This window comes from Melozone crissalis, unplaced genomic scaffold, assembly GCF_028551555.1.
Source record: "Melozone crissalis strain CALT ecotype California unplaced genomic scaffold, PUWL_Pcris_2 ptg000017l_1, whole genome shotgun sequence".
Taxonomy (NCBI): Eukaryota; Metazoa; Chordata; class Aves; order Passeriformes; family Passerellidae; genus Melozone; species Melozone crissalis.
In genome coordinates this window covers 7,183,489-7,206,005 of record NW_026535795.1, presented here as the reverse complement: position 1 = coordinate 7,206,005, position 22,517 = coordinate 7,183,489, and the positions used below count along the sequence as shown (strand labels likewise).

Sequence of the window (22,517 nt, the reverse complement as noted above, 5' to 3'; positions counted from 1 at the left end):
GGGAAACGTCCATCACCCTCACCCTGTGCGCTGAGATTCCCCACGGGTGCCCCATGAGCAGGCAGGAGCTGCAGGCAGGCAGCCAGCACAGAAGGAAAACCGGCAGCACCGCCCCCCGTGTTTTCCATTTTTTAATTATTCCCCACTGATGAGCATCTTCTGGAAGCGCCAACAGCGTCACGTGCTTTAATCAGCGTTAATTAGCGGGTGCCTCGGGACAGTGATGAGGGCAGGCAGCAGGAGCCCCCCCTGCTGCGTGCACAGCCGGTGTCAGTGCCAGCACCCAGCACCCAGCACCTCCCACCCCTCTAACCCACAGCCCCCTCCCCATCCACAACCCTCAGCCCCTTCCTGCCAGTCCTGGGGCCCTGCCAGCCCCTGCCACTGCGGTGTCTGCTCCCAGCAGGGCCTTCCACAACTGGCCCACTGGCCATCCCAGGTCCCCACAGAGGTCCCCAAGGACATCCCCTGCTCTTCCTGTCCTCTGTGAGAACTGGAGAAGCCCAGCTCCATCCCGTGAGGAGCAGTGCCTGTCCTGCCATACACGGGGACAGTGGCTCGGGCCATGCTTGGAAGGGGACAGCCTGTGGCCCTCTGCATGGCTGCATCTGGATGAAAGGGAAGGAGGGACCACCAGCCTCCATGCTCATCAGGATTCCTGTCCCATCCAGCTCCTCTAATCCTGCAGGAAAGTGGGATGGTGGGGGATTTACAATATCCAAAACCAGTGAAAAGGCAAAGCCCCCATCACGTCTGGGGTCCCTTTGAATGCACATGGTCCCAGGGGTTCTCAGAGCCCCTTCACTGGGGAGGGTCTTGGAGCCCTGTCCCCAAGATCAAACCCTGAGGCCCAGCAGAAATTCGTGGAGAGAAGCTGAGGTGAGATCAAGGGGTTTCCATATGCTGGAGCCCACTTTGGCAGGTCTGGCCTTGTCCCACTCCTGCAGCTCCTGCAGCTCCAGCCCACGGTTCCTCCAACATGGCCGTGGTGACACTGCAGACTTCTGAAAAATGGGATAAACAAGAGTAAAAAATAAACTCATGGCAAAGGTTCCCTGCAGCAGCTGGGACATCTCAGCCCCAACCATCCCTTGTCCCGGACTTGTCTGTCAGTGCTGGCACTGCCGTGGGCACGTCAGAAGCTGGAGGGTCGGATCATCATGCGGGTGCCCTTGAGGGAGTAGCTGGGCCCCTGGAAGTGGTGCCAGCGGATGCCGTTCAGCTTGCGGATGTTGTTCCTGGCCGGGTAGTAGATGCCATTCAGGTTGGAGAGGCCACAAGCATCAAACCACCATCCTGTGGGAAGGGACAAGGGCAGGGAGGTGGCATCGCAGGCTGGCACCCACGGGTGCTGCGCGGGGGTGTCCCCCTGCTCCACTCACCTCCCGAGAGCATCTGGGCACACTTGCACAGGCAGTTGTCGTTGTCGGCGTCACGGGTGCTGAACTGGGTGCCCTGCAGTGCCAGCCCACTCTGCTGCCCAGCTGTGCCGCTGTAGTCCTGAAGTGACAGCCTGCGCCCACAGGACACAGCCACTGTCACTGCCGGCTGCCGGGGGGTCACAGAGCCCAGCACTGCTCAGGGGCTGCCATGAGCTGGACACAGCACAGAGGGATGGGCAGAGATCCTGCAGTGCCAGCCTGGCCTCCTGTCCTTGGCCCCCAAGATGGGGGCTGTGGAATGCTGGGGCAGGGAGGACCCCCCAAGTCTCCTCCAGTCCCCTTGCTGGGGGTCAGCTCGGTGCATGCATGGCATGGATGGTGCAGGGCATGGATGGTGCATGGCATGGATGGTGCAGGGCATGTCTGGGGGCTGCTTCCACCTCCAGCCCAGCAGTGAAGGCCCTCAGCTGCTTTCCACCCTCCTGCCCATGGCCAGGAGCACATGGTCATGGCAAGCTGAGCATTAGGAGCACAGCATCCCTTCGTGGACTTCAGCCTGGGGATGCCCAACACCCTGGGAATGCCTGGTGGCCACAGCTGTGTCACCTCCCTCAGTGCAAGTGCCCAAGTTTCTCCCACTGGGATGGCAAATCCCACTGCCTTGATGCAATTTTATCCATTAAAAATCTGCTTCTCAGAAGCTCAGGGAGAGATGAAATTGTCACAGCAATGTGCCTGGCACCTGGCATCACAACTACACCAGGACAGCCCAGTGAAGCCCCAGGTGATCCTGCACCTCCCACACCCAGCCCTGCCCCCTGGGCACTGCTGCCCGCAGGGCTTGGGGACAGTCAGAGATGGGGAGTGCTGGGTGGCTGATCCCACAGGCTTGGGGACAGTCAGCGATGGGCAGTGCTGGGTGGCTGATCCCACAGGGTTTGGGGACAGTCAGCGATGGGCAGTGCTGGGTGGCCGTTCCCACAGTGCCTCTCCCCTACCTGTAGAACTGCCGCTCGCTGCCCAGCTGGAATTTCCCGTAGTGGGCATACACCTGGCCGCCCTCCCAGTCCTGCAGCTCCACCCGCAGGGTGTAGGGCACCCGGCTGGTCAGCAGGTGCACGGCCTCATTCCCCAGCCAGTACTCCCCCGACGCGTCCCCAAAGCCCTGTGGAGCAGCGGGGCGGGTGAGTTCAGGGTGCCTGGGGTGCCCCCAGGGTGTCCCCAATCCCCAGTTAGACACACACCTGCTTGTACTCCCTCCAGCTCCTCTGGAAGCTGAGGCTGCCGTTGGTACGGAGCTGGATGATGGTCCAGCCCCCTCGATCCGTGTCCATGTCACAGAATGCCTGCAAGGGAGAGAGGGACAGCTGGGGGTGGCTTGGAGTGCGGTCCAGGTGCATCCCTGACAGGCTGGGCAGCTCAGTGTGGGTGCCCTGTGGGTGCTAGAGCTGCCTGAGGGGCTGACGAGGGTGTGCTGTGCCCAGTGCCTGGCTGAGGGGTCTCTCCTCCCTCCATGGCCGTGGGCAGGGGCTGGGGTCTGGTGCTTATAAAACTGCCTAAAATCAGTTTTATGTCCCCATTTGGAAGGATGTGCCAGCCCTGCTTTCATCCTGTGGGTGCTGCCTTCACCCCTGTGCAGCCCCCAAGGCTGGAAGGGGATGGGGTGGGGAAGCTGCCCTGGGATGTGCCAAGCAACAGAGGGATTGGTGTGGGGCTGGTGTGCTGGGTGGGCAACACTCCAGGGTGGGGCAGGGAAGCCCTCTCTGGGCTGTGCTCACCTTTTTGGGCTCGCTGAGGTTGGCAATGTGCAGGGTGTAGATGCCGCTGGCATGGATGCCCGCCCGGCGCACCTCGGCACAATCCTGGAATTGCTGCTCCTGCCCAGGTGACGTGGCTGTGGCAGAGGGAAAAGTGAGAAGGCAGAAACTGTGATGGCCCTGCAGCCCTGACTGATTTTGCTGCTCTTCCCTCTCCCTTTGTGCTCACTGATTTTTTTTTTATCTTCTGTGCCATCTCCTGAGGGCTGAGCAAGGCAGCTGTGCCAGCCTCACCCCTGGGGGTTTGCCATGGCTGGGAATGGCATCAGGCTATGGACCCAGCCCTTGGGGCTCCAAGCTGCTCCTTGGTTGCGACGAGTGGATCATTTTCTAGCGGAAGGTGTTCCTGCCCATGGCAGGGTGTTGGAATGAGAGGAGCTTTGAGATCCCTCCCAAACCCAAACCATTCTACCACTGAGTGATTCTGTGATTTTGAGGTGAAGTCACTCAGGCTGAGCAGACCACAGAGGGCACCCTGGCTCGCTGCTGGGAGGACACGGAGCTTTCCCGGTGCCCCCGCTGTGGGGGTGCCCCCGCTCACCTCTGCCCTGCGACACGAGGCGCACCAGGCTCTGGACGGACTGGAGGAGCTGGAGCTGCTGCCGCTGGAGCAGGCTGGTGTTGGCACTGGCAGCCAGCAGCGTCTTTTCCATCTCCTCGATGGCGCCGCTCTGCCGGCTCAGCAGCCGCTGCAGCTTCTCCTTCTCCGAGTGGGCCCCCGCCAGCTCCGCCTGCTGCTTCGTTTCCATCTCCAGCACCCGCCCCTCCAGGATGCTGGGAGTGGGATGCAGCGGTGATAGGGTGGCAGAGCGGTCCCAGCGTGTCTGCAGGGACCCACTGCTGTCCCCATCCCCTGCTGCACCCCCTGAATTGCACCCTCACTTCTGGGACGTGCCCAGCCAGGGGAACCCAAAGCCCGGTGGCCGTGCTGGGGCTGTGCAACCCCCCAGCGACCACAGCCAGCACCTGGAGGGGTTCAAGCCCCTCAAAGTGCAGTGTGAGGTGGGAGAGACCAGCCTCCCTGTGGGGCCCAAGGGCCGTGGGGGTCCCTGAGCCGCCCCAGCCCCTACTTGTTTCTGTTCTGCAGCTTGTGGATCTCATTGGTCTGCAGCAGCAGCTGCTTCTCCAGCTTGGCGGTGGACAGGAAATTCTCCTGGAGCTGCATCTCGATGCGCCACGTCTGATTCAGCACCTGCCTCGGGAGCAGAGGGGACCCTTGGCATCGGCACCAGGGCCACACCGCACCCGAGGTGTCACCAGGCTGGCCGGTCTCCGGCACACAGCCCTGGTACCTCCACAAGGGGGGCATTAAACCCTGGGTCACCTCGGGGCATCGCTTTTATCTGCAGACAAACCGTGCCAACCACCAGGTCTCAGGGTGGCAGGGACATGGGGACACACGAGCTGTACCTCTCAAGGTGGCAGGGAGATGGGGACACACGTGCTGTACCTCTCAGGGTGGTGGGACATGGGGACATGCATTCTGTACATCTCAGGGTGGTGGGAAGTGGGAACACACGTGCTGTACCCCTCAGGGTGGCAGGGACATGGGGACACACATGCTGTACCTCTCAGGGTGGTGGGATGTGGGGACACATGTGCTGTACCTCTCAGGGTGGTGGGGACGTGGGGACACACGTGCTGTACCTCTCAGGGTGGCAGGGACATGGTGACACGCATTCTGTACCTCTTAGGGTGGTAGGAAGTGGGAACACACATTCTGTACCTCTCAGGGTGCTGGGGACATAGGGACACACATGCTGGACCTCTCAGGGTGGTGGGGGCACATGTGCTGTACCTCTCAGGGTGGTGGGACATGGTGACACACATGCTGTACCTCTCAGGGTGGTGGGACATGGTGACACCCGAGCCGTACCTGTGCCTCCACGTCGGTGAGCTTGCGGCTCTGCTCGGCGCTGCGGTTCAGGAGGGAGCTGCCCATCTCCAGCATGGCCGCCGTCTGGTTCTGCACCGCCGCCTGCTGCAGCTCGGCCACCTCCGGCTTCACGCTGCTCTGGATGTAGCTCTCCAGCTGTGCAGGGAAGGGAGGATGCAGGGGTCATTTGGGCACCTCTTTGGGTTCTGTCTCAGCGTCCCAGCTGAGCCTGGCACCGCTGGGCAGAGCCCTCAGGCACAGCCCTGTGTCTCCACAAGGCTTGACCCACCTCGGGGCCCTTGGAACCTTATCAGAGGACAGAGCGAGCTGAGCTGCTGCAGGGGAGGCTCCTCAGGCACCGGCTGCCAAGATTCCTGGGCTGTGGTACCAGCTGGGGCCTGGCATGGGCTCCTGTATGCCCAGGTGTGCTGGCGAGCGGGGGCTGATGCCCAGCCAGGGTTGCCTGTGCCAAGCAGCCGGGCAGGGAGTGGCTGGCACTGCCATCAGCACCAGTTGCCAGCCCCAAGCACTGGGATACAGAGGGTGAGGGGACACGGTCAGCCAGGGACGGTCAGTGTCCGGCACCCCGTGCTGCCCCACCGCGTGTGAGTGCTCGGGGCTGGGAAGAAGCTGCGGCTGCGAACACGGCTCGGACACAGCTGAGACGACGCTTCCGCTTTCCCAGCCCGCGGGGGAGCCGCCTTTCCCAAAGGCTTTGCTATTTCTGGCAGCCCCGCCATGAGGTTCCCATTGAGCCCCTCCCCAGGGCGATGGCCTCGCTGGGGGCACGGTCCCTCGGCGGGGCCGCGGGCAGCGGAAGGGGCCGCCCACGCTGGGAAAGCAGCCCCGGAGAGCAGGGGGGACAGGGGCTGCCCCGCTCCCTGCATCCCGCAGATCCTGCTCCCTGCCTAAGCTCCCCGTGGTGCAGGCAGAGCCCCACATCCCCCTGCATCTTGCGGGGTTGTGGAGCAGAATCAGCAGGGTTGGGATGCGGCTCTATTCCCCTGCATCTTGTGGGGTTGTGGAGCAGAATCAGCAGGGTTGGGATGCTGCTGTCTGGGCAGTGTGGAAAGCAGGCAGGGGTGCTGGGATGTTGTGCACTGTGGTGGGAATGCAGGGCTGCTGGGATGCTTGGCACGGTGACAGGCAGGCAGCAGTGCTGGGATATTTGGCACCATGGAACACCAGGCAGGCAGTGCTGGGATGTTTGGCACCATGGAACACCAGGCAGGCAGCAATGTTGGGATGTTTGGCACCATGGAATACCAGGCAGGCAGAAATGTTGGGATGTTTGGCACCATGGAATACCAGGCAGGCAGTGCTGGGATGTTTGGCACCATGGAACACCAGGCAGGCAGTGCTGGGATGTTTGGCACCATGGAACACCAGGCAGGCAGTGCTGGGATGTTTGGCACCATGGAATATCAAGCAGGCAGCAGTGTTGGGATACTCAGCGTGGGAGTGGGGCCAGCAGAGGGCCAGGGCACAGGGCTCTGCACTTGTCTGGCATGATGAAATCTCACTGCTCCCTCCTCCTCCTCCGCACCAGGCAGTGGCAACACCATCACCCCACGCTGAGCATCCGTGTGGGGCAGGAGGGTCTCGGGGCAGGAAGGTCCCAGGGCTGACCATCCCAGGCAGCCCTGCCTGCACCCGTTTCCCTGGGGATTTTCCCTCGCAGGAACGTGCTCTCAGGGAGGAAGCAGGGAAAGGTCGGGAAGCCGCGTCTGGAAAACATTTCCCCGAGCTGAGGGATTGCTGGAGAGTTTCCCTTTAACCACGTCGTTAATCTTGTTGCTTCACAGGGCTTGGGGAGGCCTTTTCTCCCTCTCAATCTTGCCTCTTGTTTTTTTTTTTTTTTTTTTTTTTTAAACAAACATATCTGTGAGCTGAGGGCAGAACATACCCAGAGAAAAGGTCAAGCTGGCATGTGGAAGCTGAGAGCCCTGGAGATGGAGCCCTGGATCCTGGCCCCAGCAGCTCCCTGGGAGCTGGAGTGGGGCACAGTGTCCCCAGGCATGTCTGGCATAGGGGACACAAGTGGGGCAGGCTCTGAGCCAAGGACATGGAATCCGGGATCCCCCCTCTTCCATCTCATGGGTGCTGATGTGAGCTGGGCTCTCCCAGCCTCAGAGACTCCTTTCTGCACCATAAGGGCAGAGCTGCTGTGGGAAAGGCTGTGGTGCTGTTTTGGCCACCCCAGGAGGAAACTCAGCCACCCTCTGTGCCCATGCTGGGATCCCACTGCCCACAGCTGGATCATCCTGTGCTGCCTTCTTGCAGCCACATCCCTCCCCTCTGCCCCAGTTCCTATCCTGCCCTGACATTTCTAAACATTTCACAAGCACCAGCTCAGGAATCCTTGAGTCACAGGTGGGTGGAAAACCCTTCACCTGCTCCCCACACCGCTGCACGCATCCCAGGGTGAGCAGCACCAGCCCCTCAGGCACTTTAGAGCTGCCAAAATGCCGCCGCCCTGCTGGAGACCCCATCCCACCCCGAGTCCCCCCCTAGACCCAGCGGCGCCATCAAGTGTTTGTGTTTGAACTAAAATTAATTCCTCCTGAGACACAAGTGTCCTTGTGTGCTGGGTCCTGGCCATGTCCCCACCACGGGGTGCTGATTGGGGAGGGTGGGTCAGCCCCAGTGCCATGGATGGGGATCCTGGGGGAGGCCCAGGAGATACCTGAGGGGACCTGTGGAACCTCTTGGGTACCAAGAGATCTCCCAATTTCTCAGCACCCTGCAGGGCTCCCCATGCCAGGGCAGAGCAGACGGGGATGCAACGTTGTTTACGAGCTGTCCCTGAACCCAGTGCCTCTTTTGAGCCCTCGTTTGTTTGTTCAGGACTGGAGTCTGACCAAAACAAGCGTTCTTGGGCAGCTCTGCTGAAATTTGGGAAGCTAAGGAACAACAGCAAAAAACAGAGCTGCAAACTGCCTTTAAAAGGAGAGAGCCATGCTGCAGGAGGGGATGGGATGGGATGGGATGGGATGGGATGGATAGAACAGGATGGGGATGGGGAAGGAATGGGGTACTGGCTGCCCAGTGCTCCACTGCCCAGTGCTCCTTGAGGCTGTGGTGAGGGGCATTGCTGCCCACAGCTGTCCACATGTGCAGTCCCACTTTGCCTGTGGCTGTCTGCTCTGGACCGGGCCATGTGCAGCTCAGGGACCCTGTGGTGGGACCCTGATCCCCTGCCTTGCTTGGCCATAGAAAAGCTGCCCTCATCCCAAGAGGGCACAAAGACACCAGAGCACAGGGATACCAAGGCAGGGACCCCAGGGCACAGGGACCCCAGGGCACAGGGACCCCAGGACTCGTGTGCACACAGCAGACCCAGCAGGTTCCACAGTGACAGAGATTCGGTGCCACCAGCCAGGTTGTCACTGGCCCTGCTGACCCCTCTGCAGCACTCTGGGCTGGCTTCCAGCAGAGCCACGGTTCAGCGTTTTCCCAGCTCTTGAGGAATTTGTTCTCTGGGATGGCTGAGGGGACAAGGGGGAACGTCCTGCACGTCCCCGCTGCCTGCAGTGTCCCCCACAGCCAGAGTGGCCCCCCAAGCAGCGTGGCTGGCACAGGCCATCCCCGGGACCCCCACTCAGTGTGTTGGCCCCATCCTGATCCCTGAGTGCTGCATGGGGACATCACCCAGGAAATGGGACTGCAGAGGCACACAGGTCCCATTGCAGCCTGGTGGCACAGCACAGAGCAGGCATGTGGCTCTGCTGGATCAGTGACAGCTGGGGACAAGCCGCTTCTCCTCTTATCAGTGCAGGTACCCAGTGTTCCTGGCACGGGCTGTGGGGCTCAGGGCCCCCGGGGATGTGTCCCTTGGGATGAGCTATTCCTGGGTCTGACGCAGGCAGCTGGTGGGGGCTCCAGGAAGGAAATGCTGCTTCCTGCCTCAGGCATTGGGGACGGGGCGAGCCAGTGTGGGCTGGGGGTGGCAACCCTGTGGGTACACAGCCCCTCTGGGGTGGCACCCCACTGCTCCCACACAAAGTCTCACCAAGTGCTGGGAACTTTTGCAAAGCCTGTAGGAGGGAAAATGATGAAGCTGGAGAGATTTTGGTGGCCCCTACGCTTGGGACCCTCTCTGTACCATTGGCCAAACCCCTTCCCAGTCTGCTCGCCCAGAACTTGGAATGCTGATCCCTGAGGGATGCTTGGCACAGCTAACCCAGCCAGGACCATGAGGAGCCCTATGGCAGGGATGGACAGGGAATACAGCCTCAGTGGGGAGTGCTCTGGGTGAGTGACCTGCAGCACCCGCAGCACCCACAGCAAGCATCCCCTCCGTGCTGCTCCAGCTGCACACCTGCCGAGAAAAGCTGACCTGGATGCTCAGGTGGGCACAGGCCCCAGTGCCCAAGCTGTGCCACAGGGACGCTGCACGAGCGGGTGCTGCACACACATCCCTGCCCACACCGCCCCTCTGCTCGTCCCCCCGCACCCCCATCCTGCCCCGTACCTTCAGCAGCCACTGGGTGCTGTTCTCCAGGATCCTCTCCAGGTGCCGCAGGCGCTGCGCAGCCCCGGCGGTGCCGGCGGGCGAGTCGCGCTGGAGCAGCCCGCTGGCAGCCCCGGGGGCAGGCCCGGGGGCGGCGGGGCACGGCGGGGGCTCGGCCTCGGGCAGCACGAAGGTGTAGCTGCAGTGGCCGTGCTGCACGCGGTGGTAGCGCCGGCGGCCGCCGCCCTCCAGAGCCCGGCGCTGCGCTCCGGCGGCGCACAGAGCCGTGGTGGCACAGGTCAGCGCCACCAGGCCGAGGCTGAGCGCCCGCATGGCCCTCACGGGGGTCCCCCCGAGGCCGGGGTGACACGGCCGGGGATGCTCGCTCCGTGCCGGGTGGGTCAGTGGGCGCTGGCCGCCGCCTCCGACCGCGGCGATTTCGGCATTTCCTCCCTCTGAGCCAGCGCTGGCCGCCCCGGCCTTTTATCGCCAGCCCTCGCAGGGGGAGAGGGGAGGAAAAAAAAAAAAAAAAAAAAAAAAAGAAAAACAAAGGAAAAAATCTGTTTAAAAACAATACTTCTATCTTTTTTCTTTCCTCTGGGTCCACTGCGGGGAGATCAAGTTTCACACGTGATCTATAAATGTCTCTCTCTCTCTCTCACACACACACACACACACACGCACACACACACACACGCACACACACACTCACACTCGCACACGCAGCCCCGTCCCTCCCCCGGGCGTTCTATGCACAACTCATCGCACGTCCCGGGGTGGATGGATGGATGGACAGCGCCAGGGCAGCACAGAGCGCTCCCAGCCCCGGCCCTGCACCCCGCGAGTGCCCCCGATCACCAACCCCGGCACCCCCATCCCAGGCTCCCTCCCGAGCCCCGGCTATTTATAATGCCAGCGGGAGCCAGGCCTGCATTTCGCTGCTCTGGCCGTGGGATGAGCCCGAGGGGACCAGGAGGAGGGAGGGCTGTGTCCTGGGCAGGACACAGACACAGCCTGACTGTGCTCGGCGTGCCCGATCCCGGCTGGGTCTGTCGGGGCTGATGACCCCAACCACAACTGGGGGTCACCACGTCTGGCAGCCCAGGGACTGGGATGGGATCTAGGCTGTGTCCCCAGAACGAGACAATCCTGGTGCTGGGAACAGGCTGCCAAGGGGATGTCCAAGCATCTTAGCAGAAGGGGATTTTCTCCAACACCCAGAAAAAAACCCTGGTGGTTCCCAATCCTGTGGAATGGCAGTCCCAGTGTCACACTTGCCGCTTCCCCCACTGCTGGCTCAGACAATGAGTAATGCTCATTAAAAACTTGAACTATAACTTGAACTAAAATTTTTCCCCAGTACCCCAGTGCTGGGGGGCCAGGGCAGGGTGTCCCCCCACAGGGACCGAGGTGCAGAGCTGTGGAATATGGGATTGCACCGTGGCCATCATGGCCAGCATCCCAAACACCCTGCGGCAGCAACTCGTGGGAATGGGGAAACAGGGACGCAGGAGCGATGCCGGGGGTTTAATCCATTTATTTGTCATGAAGCGATCGGAGGCGATGCTCGGGCAGCTTTGTGCCGGCTCTGGGGCTGGCTCGGTGCTGACACCCAGCGCTCCCGTGCTGAAGGGTCTGAGCAGCCCCCGCAGCCCCGACACCCCCGGGCAGCCCCGGCCTCCCCCTGCTCCCGCTCAGGGCGGGGACGGGGAGTTCACACCCCGGCAATCCCCAATGGCAGAGCTGCCTGCGGCTGGACAGCGATTGGAGCACTCACACGGTACATATCCCGACAGAGCCCTCTGTGCCTGGGACACACAGCGCGGCAGGGAGGGACAGACTGGGCTCAGCACCCCACGGTCACGGCCCGGTGATGGCTGGGAGGGGGCTCAGCACCCCACGGTCATGCCCTGGTGATGGCTGGGAGGGGGCTCAGCACCCCTCGGTCACGGCCCGGTGATGGCTGGGAGGGTTTGCAGCGCCGCTTCCAGCACATCCCAGTTTGGGGACACAGGATGCAGCAGCATCCCTTGCCTGGGCTTGCACTCACACTGTGCCTGTCCCTGTCCTAGACTGGATACAGACAGGGCCACCCCAAATTTCTGTGCCCACATCCAGCTGGGAGAGAAGCTCTTTGAGCCTCTCTGTGAGCCTGAGGATGGCAGGATTTGGCCCGTGAGGGTGCTGAGTGCTGGGCTGGCAGGACTCCAAGAATGGATCAGTCTGGAGGTCCAGCTGCCCTCCGAGCCCCAGGAGAGCAGGATTTGTCCCTTGGTTGTGCCAGTGGGGACACTGAGCACCAGGCTGGGCTGCTGTGAGCAATGGCACAATCCCCAGTGGGGCCCCAACCCAGGAGTGCTGCTGCTTCCCACGCCTGTGGCCGAGGATGGGGGACACTGTCCAGCACCTGGAGCAGCTCAGTGCTGCACTGTGCCCCCCAGCACTCCCATAAAATCAGGGCCCCGTGGAGCCAGGGCATCTCCCAGCCCTGGGGAACACTATCCAGCCAGGCATCAGCTTCATTAGCAGGGTCCAGCCCCAGTCTAACCCCATCCCACCCGTCTGGAGGAAGGGATGGAGCAGGCTAGAGCAGAAGGAAGACCAGAGGAATAAAGGAGCCACCCCCTCCCCAAGCCCTAGGGCTTTGCTTTGGACATTGCAAATTAGATTTTCTGAAAAGGAAATGTTTTACAGGCCATAAATTGTCTCGAAAGAAAAGGGGGATGGGGGGGCAGAGAAAATTGTGCAATTTTTTTTCCTTTTTTTTTCCTGTGGATGGAAAACCAGGGGTGATGTGGTTGGAGCACCGTGGCAGGAGTTGGCTGGGAGCTCCTGCCATGGTGCCCCAGCTCCCGTGCTGGTGCCCGCTAGGTGCCCGTGTGCCTCTCTGTCTTCGGCTTCTTCTGTCGCTTTTTGCCTTTATTTTTGGGTTCGGTTTTCTCTGCAACAGAAAAAGGAGAAGAAAAGGAGCACTCGCTCGTTGGCCAGGCAACATGATATGACCTGAACCTCATCCATGGGATGCTGATCCCGTATCCTCCCTCAAGGTGTTAGTGCTGGATGCAAGTTCTGATTTTGGTGCCCCCAGAGCCCCCTCCCAGGCATGAAACAGCCGTGTGGGTCTGTGGGGGTCTGGGTGTGCTGGTGGCATGGGCACAGGGACACTGGCGTGTTGTCCCCACATCTGCCATGGCTGGACTCTCACTCCTGGTACCCCAATATCCCCAGGAATGGGGTGGGGCAGCTCAGCCCAAGTGGAAGCTGCCTGGAGAAAGCCCAGCTCCTCCCTGAGCAAGGACTGTGGGTGCTGGAGGGGGGCAGTGGCTGCACCCACACCCCACAGCCATGGCACAGCCGTGCCCAGCTCTGCCCTGATGGGGAACCTGCCCTCCACCATGGGACCCAGACAGCCCTGGGGGGATTTGGGCATGCTGGGGAGCAAGGTGGCTTTGGGGTGCATCCTTGCACAGCTGCTAATTCTCTCTCCCTGTGGATGCCCTCCACGTGTGGATGGTCCCCATCCCAGTGGCACAACCACGTGGAGCCTGGCTGCATCCCAGGTTAACCCTGTGCCAGCTTTCCAGGGTCAGGCTGTTGGGGCACAAACCTTTGCTCACCCCAAGAAGCTGCCACACACCCTCCAGCTGGCTGAGACACCAAAAAAACAGGGATTCAGGATAAAACCTGCTGTGCCATGGGCTCCATGGATCAGAATGGTTGCCCCAAAAACTGGGCAGCTTTGTGGGTCCTTGCCCCCTCCTCCCACTCCAGTTCAGTGTTGTGAGGGGCACAAGGGACCACGACTGTCCCTGGTGCTGCGTGTGCCAGCCCTGCTGTCCCCATCCCTTCTGAGGGCTCCAGTTCTTGTCCTGGCTGGCTCTGAAGCCCTGTTTCTCAGCTCTGATCTCCAGACAGCTGCCACCCACAAAGGAGAGGGCACGGCACGCACGCCAAGCGTCTGGAGAGCGGGACAGACACCCAAGGCAGATTTACAGCAGCGCGAGGGGTTTGTGCCACGGCCAAGCGCGGCGGCTTTTCCCTTCCAGCCGCCTGGATGGCTCAGAAGTGGTGGCACAAATCTCTCATCACACGGTCGGGTTCGGCCGCCTGCCCTGGCTCGCCTGGGCTGGGGGTGCCTCAGATGCATCAAGTGAACTCCTCATCCTCCTCCAGCATCTGGATCCCATAAGCCAGCACTTGGCCAGGCGGGCAGGAGCCTGGGAGCGAGGGCAGAGACACGCTCTGCCGTGGCAGGGACTGCAAACAGCCTGCCCAGGAGAGGAGGACATGGAGGGGCTGCTCCCTCCTGAGGGGGTTGCCTGGGGAGCACTCATGGGATTCCTTCTGCTGGGCAGGGAACAGGCCTGTCTCTGAAGCTGATCCCAGACAGCAGCCTCAACAGCAGAGTCCTGCCAGTTCCTGGCCCACCACTGTAGCCCCACGGCTTCCAGCTTGCAGGAGCACAGGCAGAGGCAGAAGGCCAAGCATTTTTCTGAGGTGCCAGGGCCTTCCCAGTAACTTCACAAGACGAGGTGTCCCTGAAAGACAGGCACAGCACTTCCTGCCAGTGAGATGCACTCTGTGCCAGGCAGGGCAGGGCACGGGCACGGCGCTCCAGGACACAGTGCTCCGGAGCAGCCTGTCCTCCCACACTAAATTTCTTGCATCAAACTGTCACCAGCTCTGCGGGTCTGGAGCTGCCACACACCAACAGGGAGGAGAACATCCTCAAAATCGAAGCCACCTGGCACCCCAAAGACGTGAGCTGAGACCTGGGTGGGGAAGGGAATCAGCTCCTCTGCACTGTCAGCAGGAAAATATTACTTATGATTGATGCTGCTGGGATGAAACCTCTCTCCTGGCTCCGTGGCCCTCGCCCAGCACGCACGTCCTCTGCTGCTGCCCCCCTTCTTGATCCTTTTTCTCTCCCCCCCCCCGGTGTTGTCCTCCCTGATCCCCGCCACGCTGGCGGTGCCGGCCAGCTCATCCCAGGGCTCAGCGATCCCGCAGCTCGGAACCGCAACCCCGGCTGGCTCAGATCTGCTGCCAGGCACTTCACTTCGGTATCTCATGCATCCCCTTTCTGCCAGTTATTAAGTGGAGATTTATTAGGGTAGCTCCAGTCCAGGCGCCTGCATCCAAAAATGACATCAGCCCCGTCCTGGTTCCCAGCGCCAGCCCTGCACCCGTGCACGCACCGCCCGGACAGACCCTGCAGCCGGTCTGGTGTGGGAAAGGTGGGGGGATCCCTGAGCCAGGGAGCCCCCAGCCTGGCAATGAGGTGGGGGAAGTGCAGGAGCATGAGTGAACATCTGGCCAGATGAGCCATGGAGGGGCACTGTGCCCCGGGGTGTCTCCCAAAATTTTGGCCATCAGAAATCCCCTGGGTGATGCCCTCCTGCTCCACGAGCGTTCCAGCTTTTAGGGAGCTCAGAGGTTTTTGCAGGAACCTCCCCTGTGTGTCTCAGCCCTCCTTACCCACAGCTGCAGTACAGAAAGCCTCCCTTCACGTCGTGGCAGGATGGGAGCTGGAGCTTGGCAGCCTCATCCCGCCACGGCGGTTCGTGCCAGTGCCCAGCCCAGCCCAGCCCAGTCCAGCATGGAAGGGGACAATGGCTCGTCCCAGGCAGTCCCGGGGACTGCCAGGTGGGAGCAGCCAGCCCTAGGGCTGCTCAGCACATGTGCCTGAGATGACGGCTTTACCCAGAGTTTCAAAATGCTTGGGAGATGACAGCACGGTTCGCCGGCCACGGCCAGACCCCTGCTGCCACCGTCCTCCTGCAGCGCCCTCGGGCTCGCTCTGCAGGGACGCGGAGCTGTCCCCAGCCCCGGCGGCGCGGTGCTCACCTCCGGGGCAGTGCTTCTTCATGCGGCACCTCCTGGTCTCCAGCAGCGCGGGGCAGGCGGTCCCTTCCTCCCGGGCGGCCTCGGGCACCTCCCGCACCCGCGTCTCCACTCCCCACTTGCAGCCGCAGGTGCGGCTCTCGTGGGTGCAGGCGCTCCACTCGCTCCACGGGCCCGGCTCGCACGTCTCTGCAGGGACAGGCACGGCAGGGATGGATCGGTGACCCTCGGAGCCCGGCACATCCCCGGGCACGGCGGGCAAGGCTGCTTACCTTGGCACTCGCGGGTGCCGGGCTGTGCCGCGGTGCCGGGGGGACACTGCCGGAAGCACTGGCCCTTGTACAGGTAAAACTTGTCCTTGCACTTCATGCAGAAGTCTCTGCTGAAGCAGCTCTCGCAGCTGGGCGACCTGCACTCTGCCGGGAGGGACGGGCGGTCAGCGGGACCGCCCGGGGCACCGGGGCACCCACCGGGCACCCAAAACCTGCGGGCTCCGGGCTGCGGCTCTGGGCGAGGGAAAAGGGGACGAACCCCCCCAGTTCTCCCCCACCCGGATCCAGTGCCACCAGGAATGCCGTGGGAAATGAAGCCACTGCCCTTCCCGCGGCACTGGGACCCGCAGGGCGCCGAGGGGAGCAGGGGGACCCCGGCTGGATCGGGACGTACTTGTGCATCTGTTGACCTCCAGACCCCGCACACCGAAGTAGCCCGGGGGACAGGTGTGGACGCACATCCCGTACTGGCGGATGCCGTCCCTCCAGATGAGCAGGAAGAGCCGGTGGTGGCAGGTGATGCAGCCATTGTCCTCAGAGCACAGGACGCAGCCCGTGCAGTTCTCCAGCAGGCCAGCACTCGCTGCGGGGACAAACGGAGGAGAGGGGCTGTGACACAGGTGCTGAGGGGGGCCCCAGCCCCGTGGCCTCTCTCTGACACACCAGGGGGACAGTGCTGTCCTGTCTCCCTGCAAATGCCACCCCACCTCTCTCTGCTCCTCAGATCCCCACCTCTGTCCACGCTGAAGCCGAGGGACACACGGAGCCACCGCTCCCAGCTGGGTCAGCACTGATGGCCTCCAGCACTACAAGATCCAGACTGAGGGTTTGCCCATGCCCAGCACTGCCCGTGGGTGACAGCCTGAGCCACACCCCAAGCCAGCCTTGCCCGTCCCGTGGGAAGTGGAACAACCACTGGGTCAGCGGGTAGAAACATGATCTGACCTGGATTAATCAGTTGATGCCTCTTGAGTGTCAGAGGACAAAGGGCATTTTGGATGTGCTCAAGAGGAGCTGAGAAAAGAATCTCTCTGTTTGCTCAAGAGGCTCTGCTGCCTCCCTGGCTGCCTGAGCTGCACTCCCAGGCTGTGGGAGGGTGACTGACCCCAGCGTGGGTGACCTCTGTTCCCAGGGACAAGGACAGGGTGCCAACATCCACCAGGCCTCAGAGATACCGCCAACTGCTCCTGCTCTCTTTTTCTGACAGAAAAGCCACAAAAAGGAGCACTGAACCCCTGCATGCAGGCATCCAACACCTTCACCATGCCCCTTTGCTGGGAGCTGTTTGCTTGGCTCTGGCACCACAGCCTGAGTAGCAGTGACCGTGCCAGAAGCCCTGGTACAGCATGCTTGGGACCTGGGCTCTATAGCACCACAGAATCACAGAATGGTTTGGGTTGGAAGAGACCTTCAAATCATCTCAAGCCCCCTGCCATGGGCAGGGACCCCTTCCACTACACAAGGTCGCTACAAGCCCGAGCCACCTGCCGGGTGCTGCCCAGCACAGACAGAGACAGCCCTGGGAGCAGTGCCTGGCACTGGTCCCTCTGACCCCAGGAGCTGCACCAGAAGGGTCCCACGGCTGTGGGGCTGGGCCAGAGGTGCTGAGAGGCCGGGGGGATGCTGGCAGAGGATTCTGTCAGACGATGATGGTGGGCAATGCCTCACAGCCCCGTGTGCTGGTCCCTGGCATGAGCCAGTCCACGGTGCTGTGGTGCCATCAGCTGTCCCCAAGCTGGCTCATGCCAGTCCCTTCTCTGGGACACCCTGTCTGGATGGCAGCACTGCCAGGAGCCCTCATTAGAGCTGCATCTGCTGGGAGCACTAACGAAGCACCTTGGATCCATTAAGTTGTTATGGTCTCCGTTACATATTTACCAAACGCTGACAACATTTGTGTTCCTGGCTGCAGCTGGAGTGGCTTCCCTGGAGACCCGTGGATTTACGAGCCTCTTTCCCTTCCCTAATTCTTTTTGATATTTAGGGGTTTTTTGCTGCTCTCCTTCCACCTCCAGCCAGGCCAAAGAAGGTGGGGAGCCCTGGATGGGCTCCGGGGTCTCCTTCCTCTCACTGGCGTTGGAAATAATCCCATGGTATGGAGCTGGGAGAAGTGGGGGGATCCTCCTCCACTCCACAGTGCTGCTGGCATGGCACACACGTCTCTGCCACCAAGGGTGACACTGGGAGCCAGCACAGAGAACACTAGAATGTGGCTCACTCCAAAACCATGGGCTTGGGGATTTGGAACAAGTGGGGTTCATCTCCTCCTGTCCAGTGGTGATGGCAGAGGGCAGGGCTGAGCTGGGATGGGCACTGGGCATGGGGCACAGTGGGTACCTGAGTTTGCTGGGCATGGGTGTGACATCCCCCATCTCTGCCCACCCTGTGCCCAGTCCTGCAGGGAACCACGAGTCCCTGGGGCACTGGACTGCCCAGACCAGAGCTCCCAGTGGCAGTAGGGAGGCTGTGGGGTGTTCCAGCGTCTCTCGTGGCTCCTGGACCCTGTGCTGGCTTTTCTGTGCAGGTTATCCCAGAGTATATAACATATCTGGGGTGTGAAGCCACAGCCAGACCCGCAGGCTGCCAAGACCTGAGGCCTTTGGAGCATTGTGCTACCCAGCATCAAGCAGTGGTAGCTGGAGCCCCTCGTGGTGCTTGGCTGTTTCCCATCAGGGGTGTTTTGGCCCCCAGCCTGGCCACCCACATCATCACCCTCACCTACTGCCTCCGCATGCCTTTACCATGGAACAACTTCAAGGGAAGCCCTCCAGGCTCCAGCCCTGAGAGCCCTGGTCCTGGCAGGTCCTGCCCCTACCCTGGCACATGTTGGCCCCAAAACCAAGGCATTCCTGGCACAGAGCTGAGAACCAGCCCTGGACCCACTGCACACAGCCAGCTGGCACTGCCTGGCACTGCCTGGTAAGGGACGTGAGCCAGTGCCCAGTGGAGGGGGCACATGCCTTGCACAGCCCCAGCACACCCTGCCCTTGCCCAGGCACTGAGCAGGGGCTCAGCTGGTGCCTCTTCCCGGGGAAAGGATGGGGCAGGGGACAGGGGACAGGCAGTGCCTGCCGTGCCTCTGAGCATCTTTCCGGGAGGTTTTACTCCTAAGGCACTTAGTGTGCCATGCAGAGAAATGAATTATCAGAAAATCAGCCCATTTTTTTGCTATCCCCACTGTGTCTGGCTCTGCTGGGGTTTGCAGAGCTGGTCCCAGTGCCAGCCAGTGTCCCTTGTCCCCAAAGGCAGGGCTGGCACCGGGCAGGCAGGGCTATGGGGCTGCGCTCTGCATCTTCCTGCCCTGCCAAGCCAGCGCCGTGCCACGCACCCAGGGGGGAGCACAGACAGTCCCCAAAGGGCTCAAGGTGAGGGGTTGGGGGCAGGCTGGTGGCTGGCACCTCCAGCCCTGGTTCACAGCTCCTTCCTGGCAGGACAGGCAGCCCGGTGTCCCAAAGCCACCCCGCAGGAGCCGAGCGCGCTGCGCACACCGTACCTTGCTTCTTCCACCGGTTCTGCGTGAGCATTTCCATGGAGCTGATGAATAACAGCAACATGAATATTATCCACTGCATCTGGGCAGGAGTGGTGTCGGACAGGGGAGGAATCAAATCATCCAAGCGGCTGGAGGGCTCGGCTCCTGCCAGAGCCGGTGAGGGTGCTGGGAGGGCGAGGAGCAGCTCCGGGCTCACACCATCCCAACCCGAGCTTCGGACACACAGCCACACTCCAGGGCAGCTTCAGCCGGCGACAGTGGGACAGGCTGGAGCTGTCAGGCCCGGGGAGTGCTCATGGTGACGGAGAAGTGCTGGCTGCTCCAGGGAGCTCTGCCTTTATAGCCAGTGTCAGCCCCCTCTCCTCACCCTCCCTTTCAAAATAATAATAATCCTAAAAAAAAAAAAAAAAAGTAAAAAATCCCCCAGCAGCAACAAAGCGACTGGCAAACGCCCTGGCTGGATCCCCCCGGAGCTCTCCAGCCACCACCTCGGCTGGGAACCGTCCCGCCGTCCCGCCGCGGTCCGACTGTCCCGCTGCCATCCCAGCGCCGGGGTCACCGCGGAGCCCCCTGCGATTTTGGGGGGTGGAGCCACGAGGGTGACGCTGCCTGTGCCGGCCCCCCCTGCTCAGCCCCCCCGGTTCAGTTCCCCCATCTCATCCCCCCAACTCAGGTCCCCTGCTCAGCCCCCCCAGCTCAGCCCCCCCAGCTCAGTCCCCTGGATCAGCCCCCCAGCTTAATCCCCCGGTCCGAGCCCCCCCAGCTCATCCCCCCAACTCAGCCCCCCGGCTCAGTCCCCGCTCCGAGCCCCCGCAGGGCTGGGGTTCCAGTGCCCCCCCCGGGCAGGGCTGAGCCCCCCGGTCCCCGGGAGCCCTGGTGGGTCTCCGGCAGCTCCGGCGGCGGCCGCGGCTCTGCCCCGGCTGTGCCCAGGATCGCAGCTGACTCTGATTTTCCGAGCGCTTCTTAATTCACTCACCTCCCTCCGAGCTGCGGGAGCGAAGCTGAGCCGAGCCGAGCTGTGCCAAGCTGTTCCAAGCCAAGACGGGCTCACTGAGCTGTTCTGGGCTCCCATGTGGCTGTCCACACCCCTTGTTGCACGCTGTGCTCCCCAAAACCCACCCTTGGGGCTGTGCTTGAAGTGGGGTGCAGGACAGAGGGGGACACCTCACTGGCCAGGTACCCAGGTGACCCTACAGGCCCAGGTCCCCATCGTGGGAGCCCCACATGCTCGTCCCATCATCCCAACCCTGTGCCAGGAGCTGCACCCTGGAACAGCCTGGGGACCTCCCAGCCAGGGCTCCAAGGCCACCGGCCACCAGTGACAGCCCCAGCGACAGCGCATTCACTCCTGTCATCACCACGTGCAAAGCAGCACATGGTGCCCCTCTCCTCCCCCCAGAGAGGGCACAGAGAGACTTTCTGGGCACACAGGATCCCCCTGAGCACCCTGGGGCAGGTTATCATCCACCTGTTCATCCCACACGCCAGAGAGCTGCAGGGCTCCTTTCCACCAGGGCTGCTCTGGGTCTGCATCGCCTCAGATGCTCTGGGTCTGCATTGCCTGAGCTGGGGGTGCTGAGAGCCACCAAACTCATTGCACCAGAGGGGACCACCCATAGGGCTGAAAAGGATGTATCCATCTGTGTCCTGGGGTGTCCAGCCATGCCTGGGACAGTACATTGGGGTAATCCTCTCTACACTCTAATTTCTCCCTCCTGTTTCCCTGCTCTGCCCCCCCGAACCTCTCTCCCATCCGGCACTGCTGCATTTCATTCCTGAAGGGTTAATGATCAGACAACAAAGGAGCCATTTCAGACCCCTTTGGCCTCAGTGTAGGAAACCAGGAGTAATAACTGAGGGAACCAGGAGGAATAATGGTTGGGATCACTTCAGGTGGGGTTTTTTTTCTAATTATGAAATAAATTGAAAAATTACACATAAAATGCATAAATTGCAGCATCTGGCTCAGATGAAATTTCCATAAACAACCAAACCTGCAGCATGGCATCACCATCAGGAGTTTGCAAGGGCTGGGGTCCCTGTGGACATGGGGATGGTGCTGCCATCCCAGCACAGAAGAACAGGGACATGGCAATGGCACTGGGGATATCTGAGTGTCTCCAAACCCTGGCTGCAGGCAGCTGCATCGGTGTGGATGGCAGTGACTGGGATGTGACGTGGATGCCACAGGGCAAGGAGCTTCCACAGGGAGCTTCCACAAGCCCTGTTGGGCGCCAGCACAGCTGCCCTGGAGCCCATAGGGAATTTCCTTGTGCAGACCTGGAAGGCAAACACTGGGCAAGGGCCAGAGAAACACCTCATTGCGGGTCACGCTCCCTGGCTGCTGGCACGGGTGAGCGGATGTGGCACAAGCCGTGCCAGGGTGACCTGTCACAGGAGGACACACTAATTAGGCATCTCTCGTTAGTGCTGGATCCTGAGGGCACCACGTGGCCATTGCTCAGCCCATCCCCAGCTGTTTGGGGTCACGGGGGATTTGCCAAGGGTGGCAGTCCCCATGCCCCTGCTGCTGTGTGCCAGGCACCCCTGAGAGAGCAGAGAAACCCACACGTTTCCTTTAATTTGTCTATTTATGACAAATCCTGCTGTCGGCGGGAGGAGAGGTGGTGTCTGCTGTTTAACCGGGCACCTGGCAGCCCTGGGGGTTGGGCAGGGAGGGGTTTGGGGGCTGCGGGAGGGGCAAGCCCAGCCGATGGTGCCGGGGCTGACTCGGGGCTGATGCCGGGGAGAAGCGAGGCTGAGCCGCGGGTGCCGCCGGCAGCTCCCGGCTCCTCACGCAGCCCCGCTCCGCGCCAGCACGGAGGGAATGAAATGTTCCTCCTCCGTCTTCCAAAGCAGAAGGGAGAAAGTGTCCAGAAAGATAATTTGGAAAGTTTGTTTGACACTTGAGCACACTTTCATCTTCGGAAAAATCTTGATGACCTTCCAAAGCTGCACCGCCTGCTTCCCGGCACGGCAGGCGCCCCAGGGCACACGCCCGTGGCACCATCCCAGGGGCTGCTTTCGGGATGCTCTGGGCTCTGGAGGGGACAGCGTGGCCCCGCCGGGCCCACAGGTCAGCAGGGATGCAGTCACAGGGGTGGTGGCACAGGGATGCAGGTGCAGGGATGCAGGTGCAGGGATGCAGGTGCAGGGATGCTCCTAGCAAAGGTAATAAAGTGAAAATAAAACGTCTGGAGCTGGCTAGGAAGGGGCAGGGGGATGGAGGGAGCCCCTGGGTGAGGGCGGGATTTTCTCCACAGGTGCCATGAGCCCCCAGCAGCCACGAGGGCCGGGAGGGATCTTCCCCAGTGCATCCCAGGCGATGAATGTGGGTTTGATCAGGGGAGGGTTTGAGCGGATGGTAGTGGATAAGGAAG

At 61.7% G+C, this 22,517-nt stretch overlaps 2 protein-coding genes across 2 annotated transcripts; both read right to left on the bottom strand.

The window, feature by feature from the left end:
- Positions 1–964: 964 nt before the first annotated feature.
- On the bottom strand, positions 965–9,861 carry ANGPT4 (angiopoietin 4). Its single transcript, XM_054274605.1, has 9 exons — positions 9,550–9,861; positions 5,076–5,231; positions 4,270–4,391; positions 3,741–3,973; positions 3,161–3,276; positions 2,627–2,728; positions 2,381–2,547; positions 1,383–1,513; positions 965–1,296 (listed from the first exon to the last, which is right to left on the bottom strand). The coding sequence occupies exons 1-9, from the start codon at positions 9,859–9,861 to the stop codon at positions 1,136–1,138; spliced, it is 1,500 nt and encodes a 499-aa protein (XP_054130580.1). The 3' UTR covers positions 965–1,135.
- Positions 9,862–11,890: 2,029 nt separating this feature from the next.
- On the bottom strand, positions 11,891–19,484 carry RSPO4 (R-spondin 4). Its single transcript, XM_054274691.1, has 5 exons — positions 19,138–19,484; positions 16,039–16,227; positions 15,645–15,788; positions 15,376–15,561; positions 11,891–12,469 (listed from the first exon to the last, which is right to left on the bottom strand). The coding sequence occupies exons 1-5, from the start codon at positions 19,214–19,216 to the stop codon at positions 12,396–12,398; spliced, it is 672 nt and encodes a 223-aa protein (XP_054130666.1). The 5' UTR covers positions 19,217–19,484; the 3' UTR covers positions 11,891–12,395.
- Positions 19,485–22,517: the final 3,033 nt, after the last annotated feature.

What these genes read in the sequence shown, in the direction of transcription:
- ANGPT4 (XM_054274605.1), bottom strand. Translation starts at nt 9,861, where the DNA reads ATGCGGGCGCTCAGCCTCGGCCTGGTGGCGCTGACCTGTGCCACCACG. An exon ending in TCACCGACGTGGAGGCACAG is followed by an intron (nt 4,392 to 5,075) that starts GTACGGCTCGGG and finishes CTCCCGAGGCAG; the next exon opens with GTGCTGAATCAGACGTGGCG. An exon ending in TGCCCAGATGCTCTCGGGAG is followed by an intron (nt 1,297 to 1,382) that starts GTGAGTGGAGCA and finishes CCCTTCCCACAG; the next exon opens with GATGGTGGTTTGATGCTTGT.
- RSPO4 (XM_054274691.1), bottom strand. Translation starts at nt 19,216, where the DNA reads ATGCAGTGGATAATATTCATGTTGCTGTTATTCATCAGCTCCATGGAA. An exon ending in GAACCGGTGGAAGAAGCAAG is followed by an intron (nt 16,228 to 19,137) that starts GTACGGTGTGCG and finishes TTGTCCCCGCAG; the next exon opens with CGAGTGCTGGCCTGCTGGAG. An exon ending in CGGCACCCGCGAGTGCCAAG is followed by an intron (nt 15,562 to 15,644) that starts GTAAGCAGCCTT and finishes CTGTCCCTGCAG; the next exon opens with AGACGTGCGAGCCGGGCCCG.